Source organism: Salvelinus namaycush, chromosome 27 (assembly GCF_016432855.1).
Source record: "Salvelinus namaycush isolate Seneca chromosome 27, SaNama_1.0, whole genome shotgun sequence".
NCBI classification, from domain to species: domain Eukaryota; kingdom Metazoa; phylum Chordata; class Actinopteri; order Salmoniformes; family Salmonidae; genus Salvelinus; species Salvelinus namaycush.
Genome location: NC_052333.1, coordinates 13,526,838 through 13,544,948, shown reverse-complemented (window position 1 = coordinate 13,544,948; position 18,111 = coordinate 13,526,838). Strand labels below are relative to the sequence as shown.

Sequence of the window (18,111 nt, the reverse complement as noted above, 5' to 3'; positions counted from 1 at the left end):
AGTTATAGAATATCTTGTCTGTAGATAGTGAGTGGTATGTTCATAAACTGAATAAATATTTTGTTTATATATAGTACCAGTCAATGGTTTTTCTTTATTTTTACTATTTTCTACATTGTAGACTAATAGTGAAGACATCAAACTATGAAATAACACATATGGAATCATGTAGTAACCAAAAAAGTGTTAAACAAATCAAAAAATACATTTTATATTTGAGATTCTTCAAAGTAGCCACCCTTTGCCTTGATGACAGCTTTGCACCCTCTTGGCATTCTCTCAACCAGCTTCATGAGGTAGTCACCTGGAATGAATTTCAATTAACACGTGTGCCTTGTTAAAAGTTAATTTGTGGAATTTCTTTCCTTATTGCGTTTGAGCCAATCAGTTGTGTTGTGACAAGGTAGGGGTGGTATACAGAAGATACCCCTATTTGGTAAAAGACCAAGTCCATATTATAACAACAGCTCAAATAAGCAAAGAGAAACAACAGTCCATCATTACTTTAAGACATGAAGGTCAGTCAATCCAGAAAATGTCAAGAACTTTGAAAGTTTCTTCAAGTGCAGTCGCAAAAACCACCAAGTGCTATGATGAAACTGGCTCTCATGAGGACCGCCACAGGAAAGGAAGAGTTACCTCTACTGCAGAGGATAAGTTCATTATAGTTAACTCCACCTCAGATTGCAGCCCAAATAAATGCTTCACAGAGTTCAAGTAACAGACAAATCTCAACATCAACTGTTCAGAGGAGACTGCGTGAATCAGGCCTTCATAGTCAAATTGCTGCAAAGAAACCACTATTAAATACTACCAAATAGAAGAAGAGACTTGCTTGGGCCAAGAAACATGAGCAATGGACATTAGACTGGTGTAAATCTGTCCTTTGGTCTGATGAGTCCAAATTTCATATTTTTGGTTCTAACCGCCATTTCTTTTTTAGATGCAGAGTAGGTGAATGGATGATCTCCGCATGTGTGGTTCCCACCGTGAAGCATGGAGGAGGAGGTGTGATGTTGCTTTGTTGGTGACACTGTCAGTGATTTATTTAGAATTCAAAGCACACAACCAGCATGGCTACCACAGCATTCTGCAGCGATACACCATCCCATCTGGTTAGCGCTTAGTGGGATTATCATTTGTTTTCCAACTGGAAAATGACCCAAAACACACCTCCAGGCTGTTTAAGGGCTATTTGAACAAGAAGGAGAATGATGGAGTGCTGCATCAGATGACCTGGCTTCCACAATCACTCAACTTCAACCCAATTGAGATGGTTTGGAATGAGTTGGACCGCAGAGTGAAGGAAAAGCAGCCAACAAGTGCTCAGAATATGTAGGAACTCCTTCAAGACTGTTGGAAAAGCATTCCAGGTGAAGCTGGTTGAGAAATGCCAAGAGTGTGCAAAGCTGTCATCAAGGCAAAGGGTGGCTACTCTGAAGAATTCATTTAATACTTTTTTGGTTACTACATGATTCTACATGTGTTATTTAATTGTTTTGATGTCTTCACTATTATTCTACAATGTAGAAAATATAAAAATAAAGAAAAACCCTTGAATGAGTAGGTGTGTCAACTTTTGACTGGTACTGTAGGTTACACATAGCTTAAAATGGCATTTAAGCAACATTATATATTAAAATAAGCATATACTGTACATTTCTCTTTTGCAATAACAAAATCTTCTTTATACACGTTTTATCTGTATGAGCATGCAGAAAGAATGTAAAGCTTATTTTGAAAGCTTATGTGAAATACTAGGGTGTAAGAGCAACATTTTAGTGTATTGAGATTGAGGCGTTTCTTTCCAAACACAGTAAGGTAAAGTCTGCTTGTCCAGCTTTTGAAGTGTTTCTTCGAACATAAGTCTTACTTCATATTCTGGAGTGGATTGTTTTACAGCTTTTCAAATTCAAACAGTTACATTGAGAATTAGTTTGTAAAAAAAATTGTTAGTGCCACCAAAAATACAGAATTCATTGAGTGCATATAGGGAAAACACACAAGTGAAACACTGGAGTTTCACACAAAATGTAATATTTGAAACATACCGATCCATGCACACAAATCCTACCCCTTCCCAGTGTACAGAGACGTAAGTCCTTGCACAGCGATGCACATGACCAATGGAAACACTCCTGGCTTTTTTCCAGTCTCCGCCCACAGCCTGTCAGTCTCTCGCCGCAGCATCACATTGGAGGAGAGGAGGAGCTGCTCTGCCCAATGGAATGCCCCCTCTTCCTGCAAGGGGAGGGGCAGTGACTCAAAGGGGAGGGACTGACCATTTACCTTTAGCTGTGGGACAGACAACAAGTAAGGTACAGGTCTACGGTATCATTCATCCTGACTATTTGTCTGGGTATAACACAGTTATGAACTAATATTGGATCCGTCTATAGTAGAATTCATCATGACTACTGTCTGTATAACACAGTTATGAACTAATATTGGATCAGTCTATAGTAGAATTCATCATGACTACTGTCTGTATAACACAGTTATGAACTAATATTGGATCAGTCTATAGTAGAATTCATCATGACTACTGTCTGTATAACACAGTTATGAACTAATATTGGATCCGTCTATAGTAGAATTCATCATGACTACTGTCTGTATAACACAGTTATGAACTAATATTGGATCAGTCTATAGTAGAATTCATCATGACTACTGTCTGTATAACACAGTTATGAACTAATATTGGATCAGTCTATAGTAGAATTCATCATGACTACTGTCTGTATAACACAGTTATGAACTAATATTGGATCAGTCTATAGTAGAATTCATCATGACTACTGTCTGTATAACACAGTTATGAACTAATATTGGATCAGTCTATAGTAGAATTCATCATGACTACTGTCTTTGTATTACACAGTTATGAACTAATATTGGATCAGAGTATTCATATCAAAGTATTTTATTTGTGATAGAGTGGTTTAGTTGATATGAATCAGGAGTCGTGAATCGTAAAATCATATAAAGTGACTGGGGAATTTTATAGTGAATTGAATCAGACTGATCAGAGTGTTGAGGGTTTCAGTAATGAATGTTGAGTCGTGTATAGTGACTGGTGAATCATATAGTGAATTGAATCAGACTGACCAGAGTATTGAGGGTTTCAGTAGTGAATGGTGAGTCATGTATAGTGACTGGTGAATCCTATAGAGAATTGAATCAGACTGACCAGAGTATTGAGGGTTTCAGTAGTGAATGGTGAGTCATGTATAGTGACTGGTGAATCCTATAGAGAATTGAATCAGACTGACCAGAGTGTTGAGGGCTTCAGTAATGAATGTTGAGTCGTGTATAGTGACTGGTGAATCATATAGTGAATTGAATCAGACTGACCAGAGTGTTGAGGGCTTCAGTAATGAATGTTGAGTCGTGTATAGTGACTGGTGAATCCTATAGAGAATTGAATCAGACTGACCAGAGTGTTGAGGGCTTCAGTAATGAATGTTGAGTCGTGTATAGTGACTGGTGAATCATATAGTGAATTGAATCAGACTGATCAGAGTGTTGAGGGTTTCAGTAGTGAATGTTGAGTCATGTATAGTGACTGGTGAATCATAAAGTGAATTGAATCAGACTGACCAGAGTATTGAGGGTTTCAGTAGTGAATGGTGAGTCATGTATAGTGACTGGTGAATCATATAGTGAATTGAATCAGACTGACCAGAGTATTGAGGGTTTCAGTAGTGAATGGTGAGTCATGTATAGTGACTGGTGAATCCTATAGAGAATTGAATCAGACTGACCAGAGTATTGAGGGTTTCAGTAGTGAATGGTGAGTCATGTATAGTGACTGGTGAATCCTATAGAGAATTGAATCAGACTGACCAGAGTGTTGAGGGCTTCAGTAATGAATGTTGAGTCGTGTATAGTGACTGGTGAATCATATAGAGAATTGAATCAGACTGACCAGAGTATTGAGGGCTTCTAGGACATCAGGGCTAGATTCTCCCAGCAGAGTCAGAGCAGCATCAGGCAACGCTACAGAAACACAAAACACAGGGGTTAGAGAATGCAACATACACACACATACATATATATATATATACACATACACACACACACACACTCTCACCCTCCAAGGCGCTAACCAGCAGGTGAGTGGCAGTCAGATGGAGGGGGATGGAGGCTCCTTCAGCCTGTATCTCATTTGTTGGGAATTTCTGGACCAGGTCCGATAGGGCGGAGACAGATTTGATCTGAGAAACAGACAACCCCTTTACCTCTGTAGGGTCAAGGTCTTCACCTCTACACAACCCCTCCAACTGAGAGAAAGAGAGAGAGAGAGATGTAATGTTTACTGTAGATTTTTAATAGTTTACTATCTATTTCACTTTCTTTGGCAATGTAAACATGTTTCCCATGCCAATAAAGCCCTTTGAATTGAACTGAATTGAGAGAGAGAGAGAGAGAGGGAAAGGGAGAGAGATAAAGAGAGAGAGAGATAAAGAGAGGGAGAGAGAGAGAGAGAGGGGGGGGAGAGGGGGGAGAGAGAGAGAGAGAGAGAGAAAGAGAGAGAAAGAGAGAGAAAGCAATGAAAACAAATATAACCAAATCATACTGTGACAGATATGACTGTGCCTGATCTAAAAGGTCCACAAAACAATGCTTTCAGACAAGTGCTGCATCCCAAATGGCACCCTATTCCCTTATAGTGCATTACTTTTGACCTTGGCCACAGTGCCACTAACCGTGTGTTCCAGAACCGTGAGTGTGGTTCTGTCCACTAGAACCTCACAGAGTCTCTGGAACAGAGTGGACCTGGTAGACTCTGGGAGAACCACTAACTGATGTAGATAGACCTCCAAGTCCTGCAAGTCTATAGAGGGAGATAAATAACCAATCAGAGCTTGCCTCCCATGTTCACTTTCATTCACAATATGATGAATAGACCACTGTATGATGCTAACAGAGACATTCCCCTCAGTCTGATTCTGTGTGTGAAAATTTCCCCAATGTTAAATGCTTTGATCCAAAGTAAGGCAAACTCAGCACTGCACTTCCTCTCTCAGTATCATTCATTTGATGAAAAGAGGAAGAGTCAATTCTCAATTTCTGCTGTAGAATAGCTGTCTACAGATTTCAATTCCTCTTTTATACATAGGGCATATTGACACACTATCACACACAAACACACTGACATGTTGGTCAAATCAACTGCCGTATACCTAAACGTCAACAAAAAAGGGAACTAAACTCTCAACTGACATTCCTGGATCAACAATAAATGAATGAACGGATGAATGAAACACACACACAAACACACATACTCTTCTGCAGTGCACTGAGTGGTGCTCCTTCAGGAATCTCCTCCGCCCACTCCAGCCCGTCCACAACACACAGGGTATCAAAGGAATCCTGGGAAGGCGAGGTCTTCCCAGAGTCTGCCTCGAATCCTCCAAGAGTACCATGCTGTAGACACAGCTCTGAAAATACAGAGAAAATACAGAGCGAGAGAGAGAGAAAGAGAGAAAAATAGCCAAAAAGAGACAGGGAGAGAGAGAGAGACAAAGAGAGAGAGAGAGGGAAAGAAAGAGCGAGAGAGAAAGAGAGAGAGACAGAGAGCGAGACAAAGAGAGAGAAAGGGAGAGAGAAGGAGAATAAGTAATTCACCTTGTAGAATTGCAACGACACACACACAAACACACACACGTACACACACACATACACACTCACCATAGTGTCCGTCTTTCCTGACCTCTAGCTCTATGAGGCTGTAGGCGATGACAGTGAGAGGTGGAATCTCCAAGGAAACGTCACTGTCCATCTCTATACTGCTATTCTCCTGCACACACACCTGATATACACACGTGTAATAACATGTAATAACACACCTGGTGTGATACACAAACAAAACAAATATATACTCAATAACACATAGAAAAGACGTGTAATAACACACACCTGGCACAACTAACATGTTAAAACATGTAACAACACTTCCCAGTCTCTCCGTCTCTCTCTCTCTTCCTCTCACTTTCTCTCCGTATCTCCTTTTCTCTCCCCCAACCCACCTTTACAGAGTGTGTCCCTAGTTTGCCCAATAGTCCCAGAACCCCCTGGCAGGTGCCCTGCTCCTGGACCTGTTCTGAGATGGAGCAGGGGGTGGTGGTCAGGATCCTCTCCTTCAACACAGCAAACACCTCTGCATGCTTCTGACTCTGCTGCACCAGCACATGCTGCATGTCCACCATCCTACACACACAGATGGATCAAATAAATAATACAAATACTGAGCTGTATTGTACTCAACCAAATAAGCGGAAATTATATTATTATATACTAATACAATTGCTCTGAGAAGGATATTTTGTTTAACAAGTAATATATATTGCTCAGAGAAGGAGATTTTGTTTAACAAGTAATAAATATAATTTAATAATTATTATTATTGGATTTATATAGCACTTTTCTATCAACTGAGGTACTCAGTAATCTTTTTTTCATAAAAAAAGACAGTGGTAAAGATTATTGGCACCCCAGTTTTCAATACCTTTCAATACCTCACCAGGTGTGCAAAGAGCACTATTTTCATTTTCATCCAACCAATGGAAACGCCTTTACACTTGGATAGGAACCAATGGAAACGCCTTCACACTCGGATAGGAACCAATGGAAACGCCTTCACACTCGGATAGGAACCAATGGAAACGCCTTCACACTTGGATAGGAACCAATGGAAATGCCTTCACACTCGGATAGGAACCAATGGAAACGCCTTCACACTTGGATAGGAACCAATGGAAACGCCTTCACACTCGGATAGGAACCAATGGAAACGCCTTCACACTTGGATAGGAACCAATGGAAACGCCCATCACACTCGGATAGGAACCAATGGAAACGCCTTCACACTTGGATAGGAACCAATGGAAACGCCTTCACACTTGGATAGGAACCAATGGAAACGCCTTCACACTTGGATAGGAACCAATGGAAACGCCTTCACACTCGGATAGAAACCAATGGAAACGCCTTCACGCTTGGATAGGAACCAATGGAAACGCCTTCACACTTGGATAGGAACTGGTGCACAGACCTTTCAGGGGGCAGGTGTTCAATATGAAAAAGGGCACCCCCCCACCTTGAAAAAAATGGTTTGAATTTCAGAATTTATATCTCTAAATTCATAACATACTAACTGCCTCTGTAGCAAAATATTTACATATGTTTTTTTAGCATAGGCCTATTTATTGATATTTATTTCACTCATCACAAATTGTAAGCAAGTTAGAGTGCCTCATGATTGTCATTGGGAAATGATCATTGATGTTGATGATTGATGTAAATCTGCTAGTTAGCTTGTAATTTGTGATTTATCTTCAACGCTCTTAAATAATAATGTCATAATATAGTCTAATATTCCTAATCTTCTAACTCATGATATATGACTGGCTGGCTAGTTGATTGTGTGGATATTTTAGTGTATGGTGGTTAGCTAGTCTATACTACCTGTGTTTAGTGTTAATTAGTCAAAATCGGGAGGTGCCGGATCAAAACGTCAGCGTTGTCACGTTCCTGACCTGTTTTCCCTTGTCTTGTATTTATTTAGTATGGTCAGGGCGTGAGTTGGGTGGGTTGTCTATGCGTGATTTTCTATGTTGGTTATTTTGTGTTCGGCCTGGTATGATTCTCAATCAGAGGCAGCTGTCAATCGTTGTCCCTGATTGAGAATCATACTTAGGCAGCCTGGTTTCACGTGTGTTTTGTGGGTGTTTGTCTACCGTGTTAGTGTTTTCACCACACGGTACTGTTTCGGTTTTCTGCACTTCGTTTATTGTTTTGTATTTCAGTGTTCAGTTTCGGTTTTAATAAATCATCATGAGCACGAACCACTCTGCATATTGGTCCGATCCTTCTCGCCTCTCCTCGTCCGATGAGGAGGACGAAATAGACAATCGTTACAGCGTGAGAGGGGGATCACCTGGGGAGCTCTGAGACACCAGAATGCATGAGATGTTATTTACCTTTAAAATAAAGGTACATAATTGCATGCATATCATCGCATTTGCGTAATGTCATAGAGCTGTAGAGTCTGGCATAGAGCTGTAGAGTCTGCTATAGATCTGTAGAGTCTGGTATAGATCTGTAGAGTCTGGCATAGAGCTGTAGAGTCTGGTATAGAGGTATAGAGCTGTAGAGTCTGGCATAGAGCTGTAGAGTCTGGCATAGAGCTGTAGAGTCTGGTATAGAGCTGTAGAGTCTGGCATAGAGCTGTAGAGTTTGGCATAGAGCTGTAGAGTCTGGTATAGAGCTGTAGAGTCTGGCATAGAGCTGTAGAGTCTGGCATAGAGCTGTAGAGTCTAGCATAGAGCTGTAGAGTCTGGCATAGAGCTGTAGAGTCTGGCATAGAGCTGTAGAGTCTGGCATAGAGCTGTAGAGTCTGGCATAGAGCTGTAGAGTCTGGCATAGAGCTGTAGAGTCTGGCATAGAGCTGTAGAGCCTGGCATAGAGCCTTTAGAGCCTGGCATAGAGCCTTTAGAGTCTGGAATAGAGCTGTAGAATCTGGAATAAAGCTGTAGAGTCTGGCATAGAGCTGTAGAGTCTGGCATAGAGCTGTAGAGTCTGGCATAGAGCTGTAGAGTCTGGTATAGAGCTGTAGAGTCTGGTATAGAGCTGTAGAGTCTGGCATAGAGCTGTAGAGTCTGGCATAGAGCTGTAGAGTCTGGCATAGAGCTGTAGAGTCTGGCATAGAGCTGTCGAGTCTGGCATAGAGCTGTCGAGTCTGGCATGAAGCTGTCGAGTCTGGCATGAAGCTGTCGAGTCTGGCATGAAGCTGTCGAGTCTGGCATGGAGCTGTAGAGTCTGGCATGGAGCTGTCGAGTCTGGCATGGAGCTGTAGAGTCTGGCATAGAGCTGTATATGCTGGTATAGAGCTGTAGAGTCTGACATAGAGCTGTAGAGTCTGACATAGAGCTGTAGAGTCTGGCATAGAGCTGTAGAGACTGGCATAGAGCTGTAGAGCCTGGCATAGAGCTGTAGAGTCTGGCATAGAGTAGAGGCGCTTACAGAAGTGGTAGAAATGGCGACCATTTTTAGTAGCCTAGGGTCTGGGAAGAGCTTTCCAGTTTCACTGACTCACCGAATGATGCGCAGCTCACTTGCAAGTGATGGCCGATGCACTCGTGCCAAAAGCCTATCTCTCTGTTGTATAAGTTGATAAAATATGTTGGTAGCCTATAGCAGAAAATGTTGAGTATTCTCTTTTCAGCAGGAGCTATTTGCTTTCTAACCTGTGTTTTCCCGCGATTGTATTTCAAATATTCAAACAATGTTTTGTATGCATGCTGTTCACTGACAGGTTTGCCACACATTCCTGACTGTAGGCTATACCTTGTTATTGGGCTACACACAATCAACAGCTAGGTTATTTGTTAAAAGAAGCTATTGATCGTCTGTGGATAAATTATAGTCATTCTCATGGTGTAGTAGACTATTCTGAATTGTTTCATTTCTTTCTGAACAGACAGCAGTAATGTAAATGTATTTCAATTCATCATGGGTGCTGCAGCACCTCCAGCACCCTTCAGTGGCAATGATTAAGTGCTGCAGTCTGTGCATAAGCTATCAGCCAACCAGACGGAATATTAAGGATGATGTAAATCAAGTGTTATCAGGTGTTAATCAAATGTTATGCTGCTGTGGCAGTGCTGTTGATATTTAAACTAGGTAGCTTGCTATACACACTTAACCGGTGACTGCATTTCAAGCCGTGCATGTTTGGATACTGGGTGACCACAATGTGCATACAGGAAAGAAAAAGACAAGATGGCACACATGAGCTCCATACAGGGCAGGCCAAAGGACGACGTAGGGCTAGGGGTGGCAAACTTGACAACGTCACAACGACTTGGGGGTAATGGATTTTGGACAACGATGACCAAACCTGTACACCAAAAAATATATATACCACCACCCAAAAGGGTACTTAGTGAGTGGGAGGGCAAAGGGGCAGGTGCTGGGCACAGGTAGACCTCTATCTGGTTCTATAGTCAGATGACATTAAAATAGAGCTCTTTGGTCACGCAAACCAGTGGTGGGTTTGGCATCGAAAAGAGGAATCATATGCAGAAAAGAACCCCATACCTACTGTAAAATATGGTGGTGAATCTTGGATGTTATGGGGATATTTTGCTTCCAAAGGTCAACGGCATCATGAACTTTACCAAGTACCAGGACATTTTAGCTAAAAACCTGGTTGCCTCTTGAAACTTGGCCGCAAGTGAATCTTCCAGTAAGACAATAACCCCAAGCACACATCAAAACTCACAAAGAAATGGTTAATTGACCACAAAATCAACATTTTAAAATGGCCATCTCAGTCTCCGGACTTAAACCCCATTGAAAACCTGTGGTTTATATTGAAGAGGGCAGTCCATAAGCACAGAAGACGGATATCAAGGATCTGGATAGATTGTGTATGGAGGAATGGTCTAAGATCCCTCCCAATGTGCTCTCCAACTCATTAAACTTTTCAGAAAAAGGCTCAGTGCCGTTCTCCTCACAAGGGGAGGTATTGAAAACAGGGGTGCCAATCATTTTGACCCCTTTCTTTTTTATATATATTTTTGTATTACTTGTTAAACAAAATATCTTTGTTTTTTCTATTGTATTAGTATAACATTATTTTCCAAAAACCAATTGCATACAATATAGCTCAGTATATTATTACACTGAACAAAAAGATCAATGCAACATGCAACAAGTTCAAAGATTTCAGTTCATAGAAGGAAATCAGTCAACTGAAATAATTAGGCTCTAATCTATGGATTTCACATGACTGGGAGTACAGATATGCATCTGTTGGTCACAGATAACTTTTTTTTTAAATGGTAGGGGCGTGGATCAGAAAACCAGTCAGTATCTGGTGTGACCACCATTTGCCTCAAGCAGGGCGACACATCTCCTTCGCATAGAGTTCATCAGGCTGTTGATTGTGGCCTGTGGAATGTTGTCCCACTCCTCTTCACTGGCTGTGCGAAGTTGCTGGATATTGGCGGAAACTGGAACACGTTGTCGTACACGTCGATCCAGAGAATCTCAAATATGCTCAATGGGTGACATGTCTGGTGGGTATGCAGGCAATGGAAGAACTGTGACATTTTCAGCTTCCAGGAATTGTATACAGATCCTTGTGACATGGGGCCATGCATTATCATGCTGAAACATGAGGAGATGGCGGTGGATGAATGGCACGACAATGGCCCCAGGAGCTCCTCACGGCATCTCTGTGCATTCAAATGACCACGAATAAAATTCAATTGTGTTCATTGTCCAGCGTGCCAGTGGCTATCAACGGTGAGCATTTGCCCACTGAAGTCGGTTACGACACCGAACTGCAGTCAGGTCAAGACCCTGGTGAGGACGACGAGCACAGAGGTGAGCTTCCCGGAGATGGAATCTGACAGGTTGTGCAGAAATTCTTTGTTTGTGCAAACCCACAGTTTTATCAGCTGTCTGGGTGGCTGGTCTCAGACGATCCCGCAGGTGAAGAAGCCGGATGTGGAGGTCCTGGGCTGGCGTGGTTACACGTGGTCTGCGCTTGTGAGGTCGGTTGGACGTACAGCCAAATTCTCTAAAACAACATTGGAGGTGTCTTATGGTAGAGAAATGAACATTCAATTCTCTGGAAACAGCTCTGGTGGACATTCCTGCAGTCAGCATGCCAATTGTACGCTCCCTCAAAATTTGAGACATCTGTGGCATTCATTGTGTTGTGTGACAAAACTGCACATTTTAGTGTGGCCTTCTATTGTCCCCAGCACAAGGTGCACCTGTGTAATGATCATGCTGGTTAATCAGCTTCTTGATATGCCACACATGTCAGGTGTATGGATTATCTTGGTAAAGGAGAAATGCTCAATAACAGGGATGTAAACAAATGTGCACAACATTTGAGAGAAATGCGTATGGAAAATTTATTTTATTTCCAGCTCATGAAATATGGGACCAACACTTTACATGTTGTGTTTATATTTTTGTTCAGTGTATTTATTCCATACAGTCTTTTTTGTTCATCTTTATCAAGGGTGCCAATCATTTTGGACTTGACTGAATGACCAAAACTGGAGAGACTGGGTCTGGTGAGAAGAAGGAAACAGAAACAGAGATGGAGAGATTTAGGAAGAGAGAAAGAGAGAGAGATGCGGATGCTTGTACAGCATGTATGAATGAGTGTGTGTGTGTATGTGTATTCATCTATGTGTGTTAGAGGTCAACAGATTATGCTTTTTCAACGCCGATACCGATATCGATTATTGGAGGACCAAAAAAAGCCGATGCCGATTAATCGGCCGATTTCTTTTATTTATTTGTAATAATGACAATTACAACAATACTGAATGAACACTTATTTTAACTTAATATAATACATCAATAAAAATCAATTTAGCCTCAAAAAAATAACGAAACATGTTCAATTTGGTTTAAATAATGCAAAAACAAAGTGTTGGAGAAGAAAGTAAAAGTGCAATATGTGCCATGTAAGAAAGCTAACGTTTAAGTTCCTTGCTCAGAACATGAGAACATATGAAAGCTGGTGGTTCCTTTTAACATGAGTCTTCAATATTCCCAGGTAAGAAGTTTTAGGTTGTAGTTATTATAGGAATTATAGGACTATTTCTCTCTATACGATTTGTATTTCATATACCTTTGACTATTGGATGTTCTTATAGGCACTTTAGTATTGCCAGTGTAACAGTATAGCTTCCATCCCTCTCCTCGCCGCTACCTGGGCTCGAACCAGGAACACATCGACAACAGCCACCCATGCAGAGCAAGGGGAACAGCAGCGTTACCCATGCAGAGCAAGGGGAACAACTACTCCAAGTCTCAGAGCGAGTGACGTTTGAAATGCTATTAGCGCGCACCCCGCTAACTAGCTAGCCATTTCACATCGGTTACACCAGCCTAATCTCGGGAGTTGATAGGCTTGAAGTCATAAACAGCGCAATGCTTAAAGCATTGCGAAGAGCTGCTGGCAAAACACACGAAAGAGCTGTTTGAATGAATGCTTACGAGCGTGCTGGTTTCTACCATCGCTCAGTCAGACTGCTCTATCAAATCATAGACTTAATTATAACATAATAACACACAGAAATACGAGCCTTAGGTCATCCGGAAACTATCATCTCGAAAACAAAACGTTTATTCTATCAGTGAAATACGGAACCGTTACGTATTTTATCTAACGGGTGGCATCCATAAGTCTAAATATTCCTGTTACATTGCACAACCTTCAATGTTAAGTCATAATTACGTAAGATTCTTGCAAGTTAGTTCGCAATGAGCCAGGCGGCCCAAACTGTTGCATAAACTCTGACTCTGCGTGCAATGAACGCAAGAGAAGTGACACAATTTCACCTGGTTAATATTGCCTGCTAACCTGGATTTCTTTTAGCTAAATATGCAGGTTTAAAAATATATACTTCTGTGTATTGATTTTAAGAAAGGCATTGATGTTTATGGTTAGGTACACGTTGGCGCAACGACAGTCCTTTTTCACGAATGCGCACTGCATCGATTATATGCAACGCAGGACACGCTAGATAAACTAGTAATATCATCAACCATGTGTAGTTATAACTAGTGATTAGGATTGATTGATTGATTGTTTTTTATAAGATAAGTTTAATGCTAGCTAGCAACTTACCTTGGCTTCTTACTGCATTCGCGTAACAGGCGGGCTCCTCGTGAGGCAGGTGGTTAGAGCGTTGGACTAGTTAACCGTAAGGTTGCAAGATTGAATCCCTGAGCTGACAAGGTAAAAATCTGTGGTTCTGCCCCTGAACAAGGCAGTTAACCCACCGTTCCTAGGCCGTCATTGAAAATAAGAATGTGTTCTTAACTGACTTGCCTAGTTAAATAAAGGTATAGAAATTAAAAAAAAAAAAAAAAACGGCAAAATCGGCGTCCAAAATTACCGATTTCCGATTGTTATGAAAACTTGAAATCAGCCCTAATTAATCGGCCATTCCGATTAATCGGTCGACCTCTAATGTGTATGTCTATTTACAGTACAGTACCTGTCATTGGAGGCCAGCAGTAGCTTCTGTACGTCAACATCTTGCTTTTTCAGCTTGCCGAATGATAATTGGAGCTTTGAGGAGCTCCGCCCCTCCACACTGACACTGATGTATCCAGCCTTGGCATCCAGCTTCCCACTCAGGTTGTCTGCAAACCTCCCCTCATAGGACAGGAAGTCTGATTCAGACACGTCTGAGAGAGTACAGAGACAAGCGCCGTATGAAGACAGACAGATAGAGTAGGAGTCAGAGAGGTAATGTATGTTAGTTATGAATGGCTATATATTTTAGACAGTTGTGTGTGGGGAAAAAGATGAGATGTACAGTTTGTGAGATGTATATGAGGAGTAACCATGGCCCTACTTTACCTGGAGTGAGTTCTTTGTCTCCTAGCAACAGGTGACTGAGTGTGAAGTCAGAGGGCAGGTACTTGGGCCGTTGCCAGAACCAGAAACGGTTGCGCTTGACAACCAGCGCCATGGGAACCAACTTGTCTGAGTCATTAAGGCGGGAGACGGAGATCAGGGTTCCATCTGGGTCGATCTGACGAACAAATTTTGCAGTTGCCTTGGCAAACATCACCTATGAAGGGGTGGGGCCCAACACCTGGAGGAAGGCAGAGTCACAGTAACACTGGAGTAAGATGAAGTTGCCCCTGGCTCATCTATATCTCCCACCTGCGTCCCTATTCCCTACCAAAATGAATCATACAAAGATTTTTATGACTGCTCTGTTTTTTTTGTGATCTCCAAATCTCATACTGTATTTCCCCAAATGTCCCCTTAGAATTCCCCTTCAGATGTGTAGCAGGTGCATGTGTGTGTTGTCCTACTATGTCACTGTCAACCAACAGTGTGTTCAAACATAGATCATAGTACTGTATGACTCACTGATTGGACAAGAGGGAAGTCCCCTGAGATTAACACCATTAACAACAACACGCCATCCCCTAACTCCATCACTCGCCCTCCACATTCTAGCAGCTCAGTTTTCAAAGTATAAATATTTAAAGCAATCTAGAGGGAGAGCAGGGGAGAGAAAGGGAGAAAGAGAGGGAGGAGAGCGAGAAAACAGGGAGAGAAAAGAGGGAGGAGAGAGAGAGAAAGAGAGATGAAGAGAAGTGTGGAATACTTAAAATAAACAAGGGGAAAAAACATGCAGGATAGGAGAAGGAATGAATAATGATAGAGAGGGAAAGACTGTTCAGGGAGAGAGATCAAGAGAGAGGAGAGAGCGGGGAGGGATCAAGAGAGACATGAGGGGAAGGTAGATATCAGTAAACAGATATGGAAACGTGTAATCACAACACCGCCTTCCTTTCAGTCCCTCAAACCACTGACTATAACTCTACCCTGAATACAAGTTCTTTCAGTGTATTGGCTCATATAGTGGGCAGGAAAATCCCAATTTGGTAAATAGAGGACCTCCTCCCCATCACTTATACTGCCCACCCACCCACTACATAATCACTAGCACGCTCTTCTGCGCAATAAGCAAATAACGCATGACTCGGATTAGGAATTCCAATAAAAAGTTAATCATTGCTGTTATTGACAGAAAGCCATCACTAACAGCAGTAAACAAAAGGTATATAAAAGCAATGTGAATTTTGAGGTTACAAATGTAACCGGTGGGAAATGGCTAGCTAGTTAGCGGGTGCGTACTAATAGCGTTTCAATCGGTGACGTTACTCGCTGAGACCTTGAAGTAGTTGTTTCCTTTGCTCTGCATTGGCCGTTGCTTTTGTGGAGCCATGGGTAACCGTGCTTCGATCATGACTGTTGTCGATGTGTGCAGAAGGTCCCTGGGGCGAGGCGAGGGACGGAAGCTACACTGTTACACAATGATATGTGGCACCAGGGGGGAAATAAATACATGATCCAAGACGTTTTATTTCATATATGCTGTGAGGTTTCAATAATGTGGGAAGAGAAGTCTGTAAAACACAAACACTATAATTTATTTTAAAAAAGGTTTTCATTGGGCAGGCTATTTAACACAAAAAACACAGGTTTATTATTAGCCTACCTTTTCGTAGTCTGGATTGATAACAGGAATCGCGTGAAGCGCCTCCAAAAAAGCACCAGTCCCGTGGCCTGTCACTTCTGGAATGTCGGTTCTGACACGCGTAAAACTCACCGTAGTCACTCCAAACAGCAGCGCAAGAAAATGTAAAACTATCTAAATTCCCTGTTCTTATCAATTTACATTTAAACTGTTGTACTCCGTTATACAGATAGTAGACTATTGATAATAACCCCGCTACTTTATGGATTATATTACATTATGTTGAAATGAGTGCCGCTACACACCCACAACGACACTATAGGCTGTCCAAAGATTTGTATGGTATCGACTGGAGCAGAGAGTTATCAGTCAGACAGAGTGGGTTGGGTCCTACTTCTGTAAACGGGGGACAGCGGACTTTGCTGCCACCACACCCCCACATTCTGGGGGTTGTACGGGGGTAATTGCTATCATATGAGCAGTGTGTGTGTGCGTGTGTGTACTTTTCTGACAAGCGCGGACTTGCCCCTCGTCATTGATTCATTCCATATATTTTAACCGGTATAAATTTATTTAGAGCATAACATGACTATTATTCAACAAGCTGGATAAGAGGTCACCATGAGCGGTGAAAGACTGTGTGCGTGTGTTGGTTATGCATTAGAGGAAGCAATGGTTGTACCAGACTTTAAGAGGGCAGTAGTGGTTGAACATAGGGATTTAGTGTGAGAGAATGTAGACCTATTCTGTGCTGTAAATGCTATAGCCTAATATTGTGCCCATGTCAATGTGACAATGACGAAATCTTGAGTTTTCCCCCCAAACATGGGCACACACAGTCCTGACTTAACACACATCAAGTCAAGTGAATTCCACAGTGTTTCTCAAATCAGGATTTGTCCATTACATAATGGGAACCCAAGCATAACTTCTTCTTTGTACTATGACTTTAAATATGAGGGAAGTCGAGCCTTATTCTGTTTTCAGAGTGGGAAGAACACTTTTTACAACAGTGTCATAACATCGACAATAAAATTTCTATTTTCCAGTTATATTGACCATGTGAACGTCAGAGAACAGTGTGTTATTGTGAAAGTGTGTGTGCCTGTTGTGCACAGAAATAAGTCAATAGCCTATCTCTAGATCTCAATGACCACACCCTTCCCTCCCGTGACCCAATCACCACCAATAACCACTTATCACCAACATACTGTAGTACCTTCTGAAAGTATTCAGACCACTTGACTTTTCCCACATTTTGTTAAGTTACAGCCTTATTCTAAAATTTATGAAATTGTTTTTTCCTCTCATCAATCTACACACAATGACAAAGCAAAAAAAAAGTGTTTTTTAATTTTTTGCAATAAATAAATACGGAAATATTACATTTACATATGTATTCAGACCCTGTACTATGGCAGCGATTGCAGCTTCGAGTCTTCTTGGGTATGTCGCTACAAGCTTGGCACACCTGTATTTGGGGAGTTTCTCCCATTCTTCTCTGCAGAACTTCTCAAGCTCTGTCAGCTTGGATGGTAGCGTCGCTGCACAGCTATTTTCAGAGATGTTCGATCAGGAATGTCTGGGCTCTGGCTGGGCCACTCAAGGATATTCAGAGACTTGTACCGAAGCCACTCATGTGTTCTCTTGGCTGTGTGCTTAACGTCGTTGTCCTGCTGGAAGGTGAATCTTCGCCCCAGTCTGAGGCCCTGAGCACTCTGGAGTAGGTTTTCATCAAGGATCTCTCTGTAATTTGCTCCGTTCATCTTTGCCTCAATCCTGACTAGTCTCCCAGTCCCTGCCGCTGAAAAACATAACCACAGCATGACGCTGCCACCACCATGCTTCACCGTAGGGATGGTGCCTGGTTTCCTCCAGATGTGGCGCTTGTCATTCAGGCCAAAGAGTTCAATCTTGGTTTCATCACACCAGAGAATCTTGTTTTTCATGGTCTGAGAGTCCTTTAGTTGCCTTTGGCAAACTCCAAGCGGGCTGTCATGTGCCTTTTACTGAGGAGTGGCTTCTGTCTGGCCCCTCTACCATAAAGGCCTGATTGTTG

General features: G+C 41.9%; 1 protein-coding gene across 1 annotated transcript; it reads right to left on the bottom strand.

Annotated features, from left to right (window-relative positions):
• Positions 1-1,530: 1,530 nt before the first annotated feature.
• On the bottom strand, positions 1,531-16,369 carry LOC120022533 (gasdermin-E-like). The gene is made up of 10 exons (XM_038966481.1): positions 16,074-16,369; positions 14,414-14,651; positions 14,046-14,238; positions 6,036-6,216; positions 5,698-5,818; positions 5,292-5,447; positions 4,713-4,840; positions 4,097-4,286; positions 3,932-4,002; positions 1,531-2,295 (listed from the first exon to the last, which is right to left on the bottom strand). Exons 2-10 carry the CDS (start codon positions 14,622-14,624, stop codon positions 2,071-2,073), a joined length of 1,476 nt encoding a protein of 491 aa, XP_038822409.1. The 5' UTR covers positions 14,625-14,651; positions 16,074-16,369; the 3' UTR covers positions 1,531-2,070.
• Between the last annotated feature and the right edge of the window lie 1,742 nt (positions 16,370-18,111).

Excerpts from the sequence above, each read along its gene's own strand:
- LOC120022533 (XM_038966481.1), bottom strand. The coding sequence starts at position 14,624 with ATGTTTGCCAAGGCAACTGCAAAATTTGTTCGTCAGATCGACCCAGAT. Across the intron at positions 4,003-4,096 it reads GCTGGTTAGCGCCTTGGAGG|CGTTGCCTGATGCTGCTCTG; the intron begins GTGAGAGTGTGT and ends GTGTTTCTGTAG. Across the intron at positions 2,296-3,931 it reads TAGAAGCCCTCAATACTCTG|CTAAAGGTAAATGGTCAGTC; the intron begins GTCAGTCTGATT and ends TCTGTCCCACAG.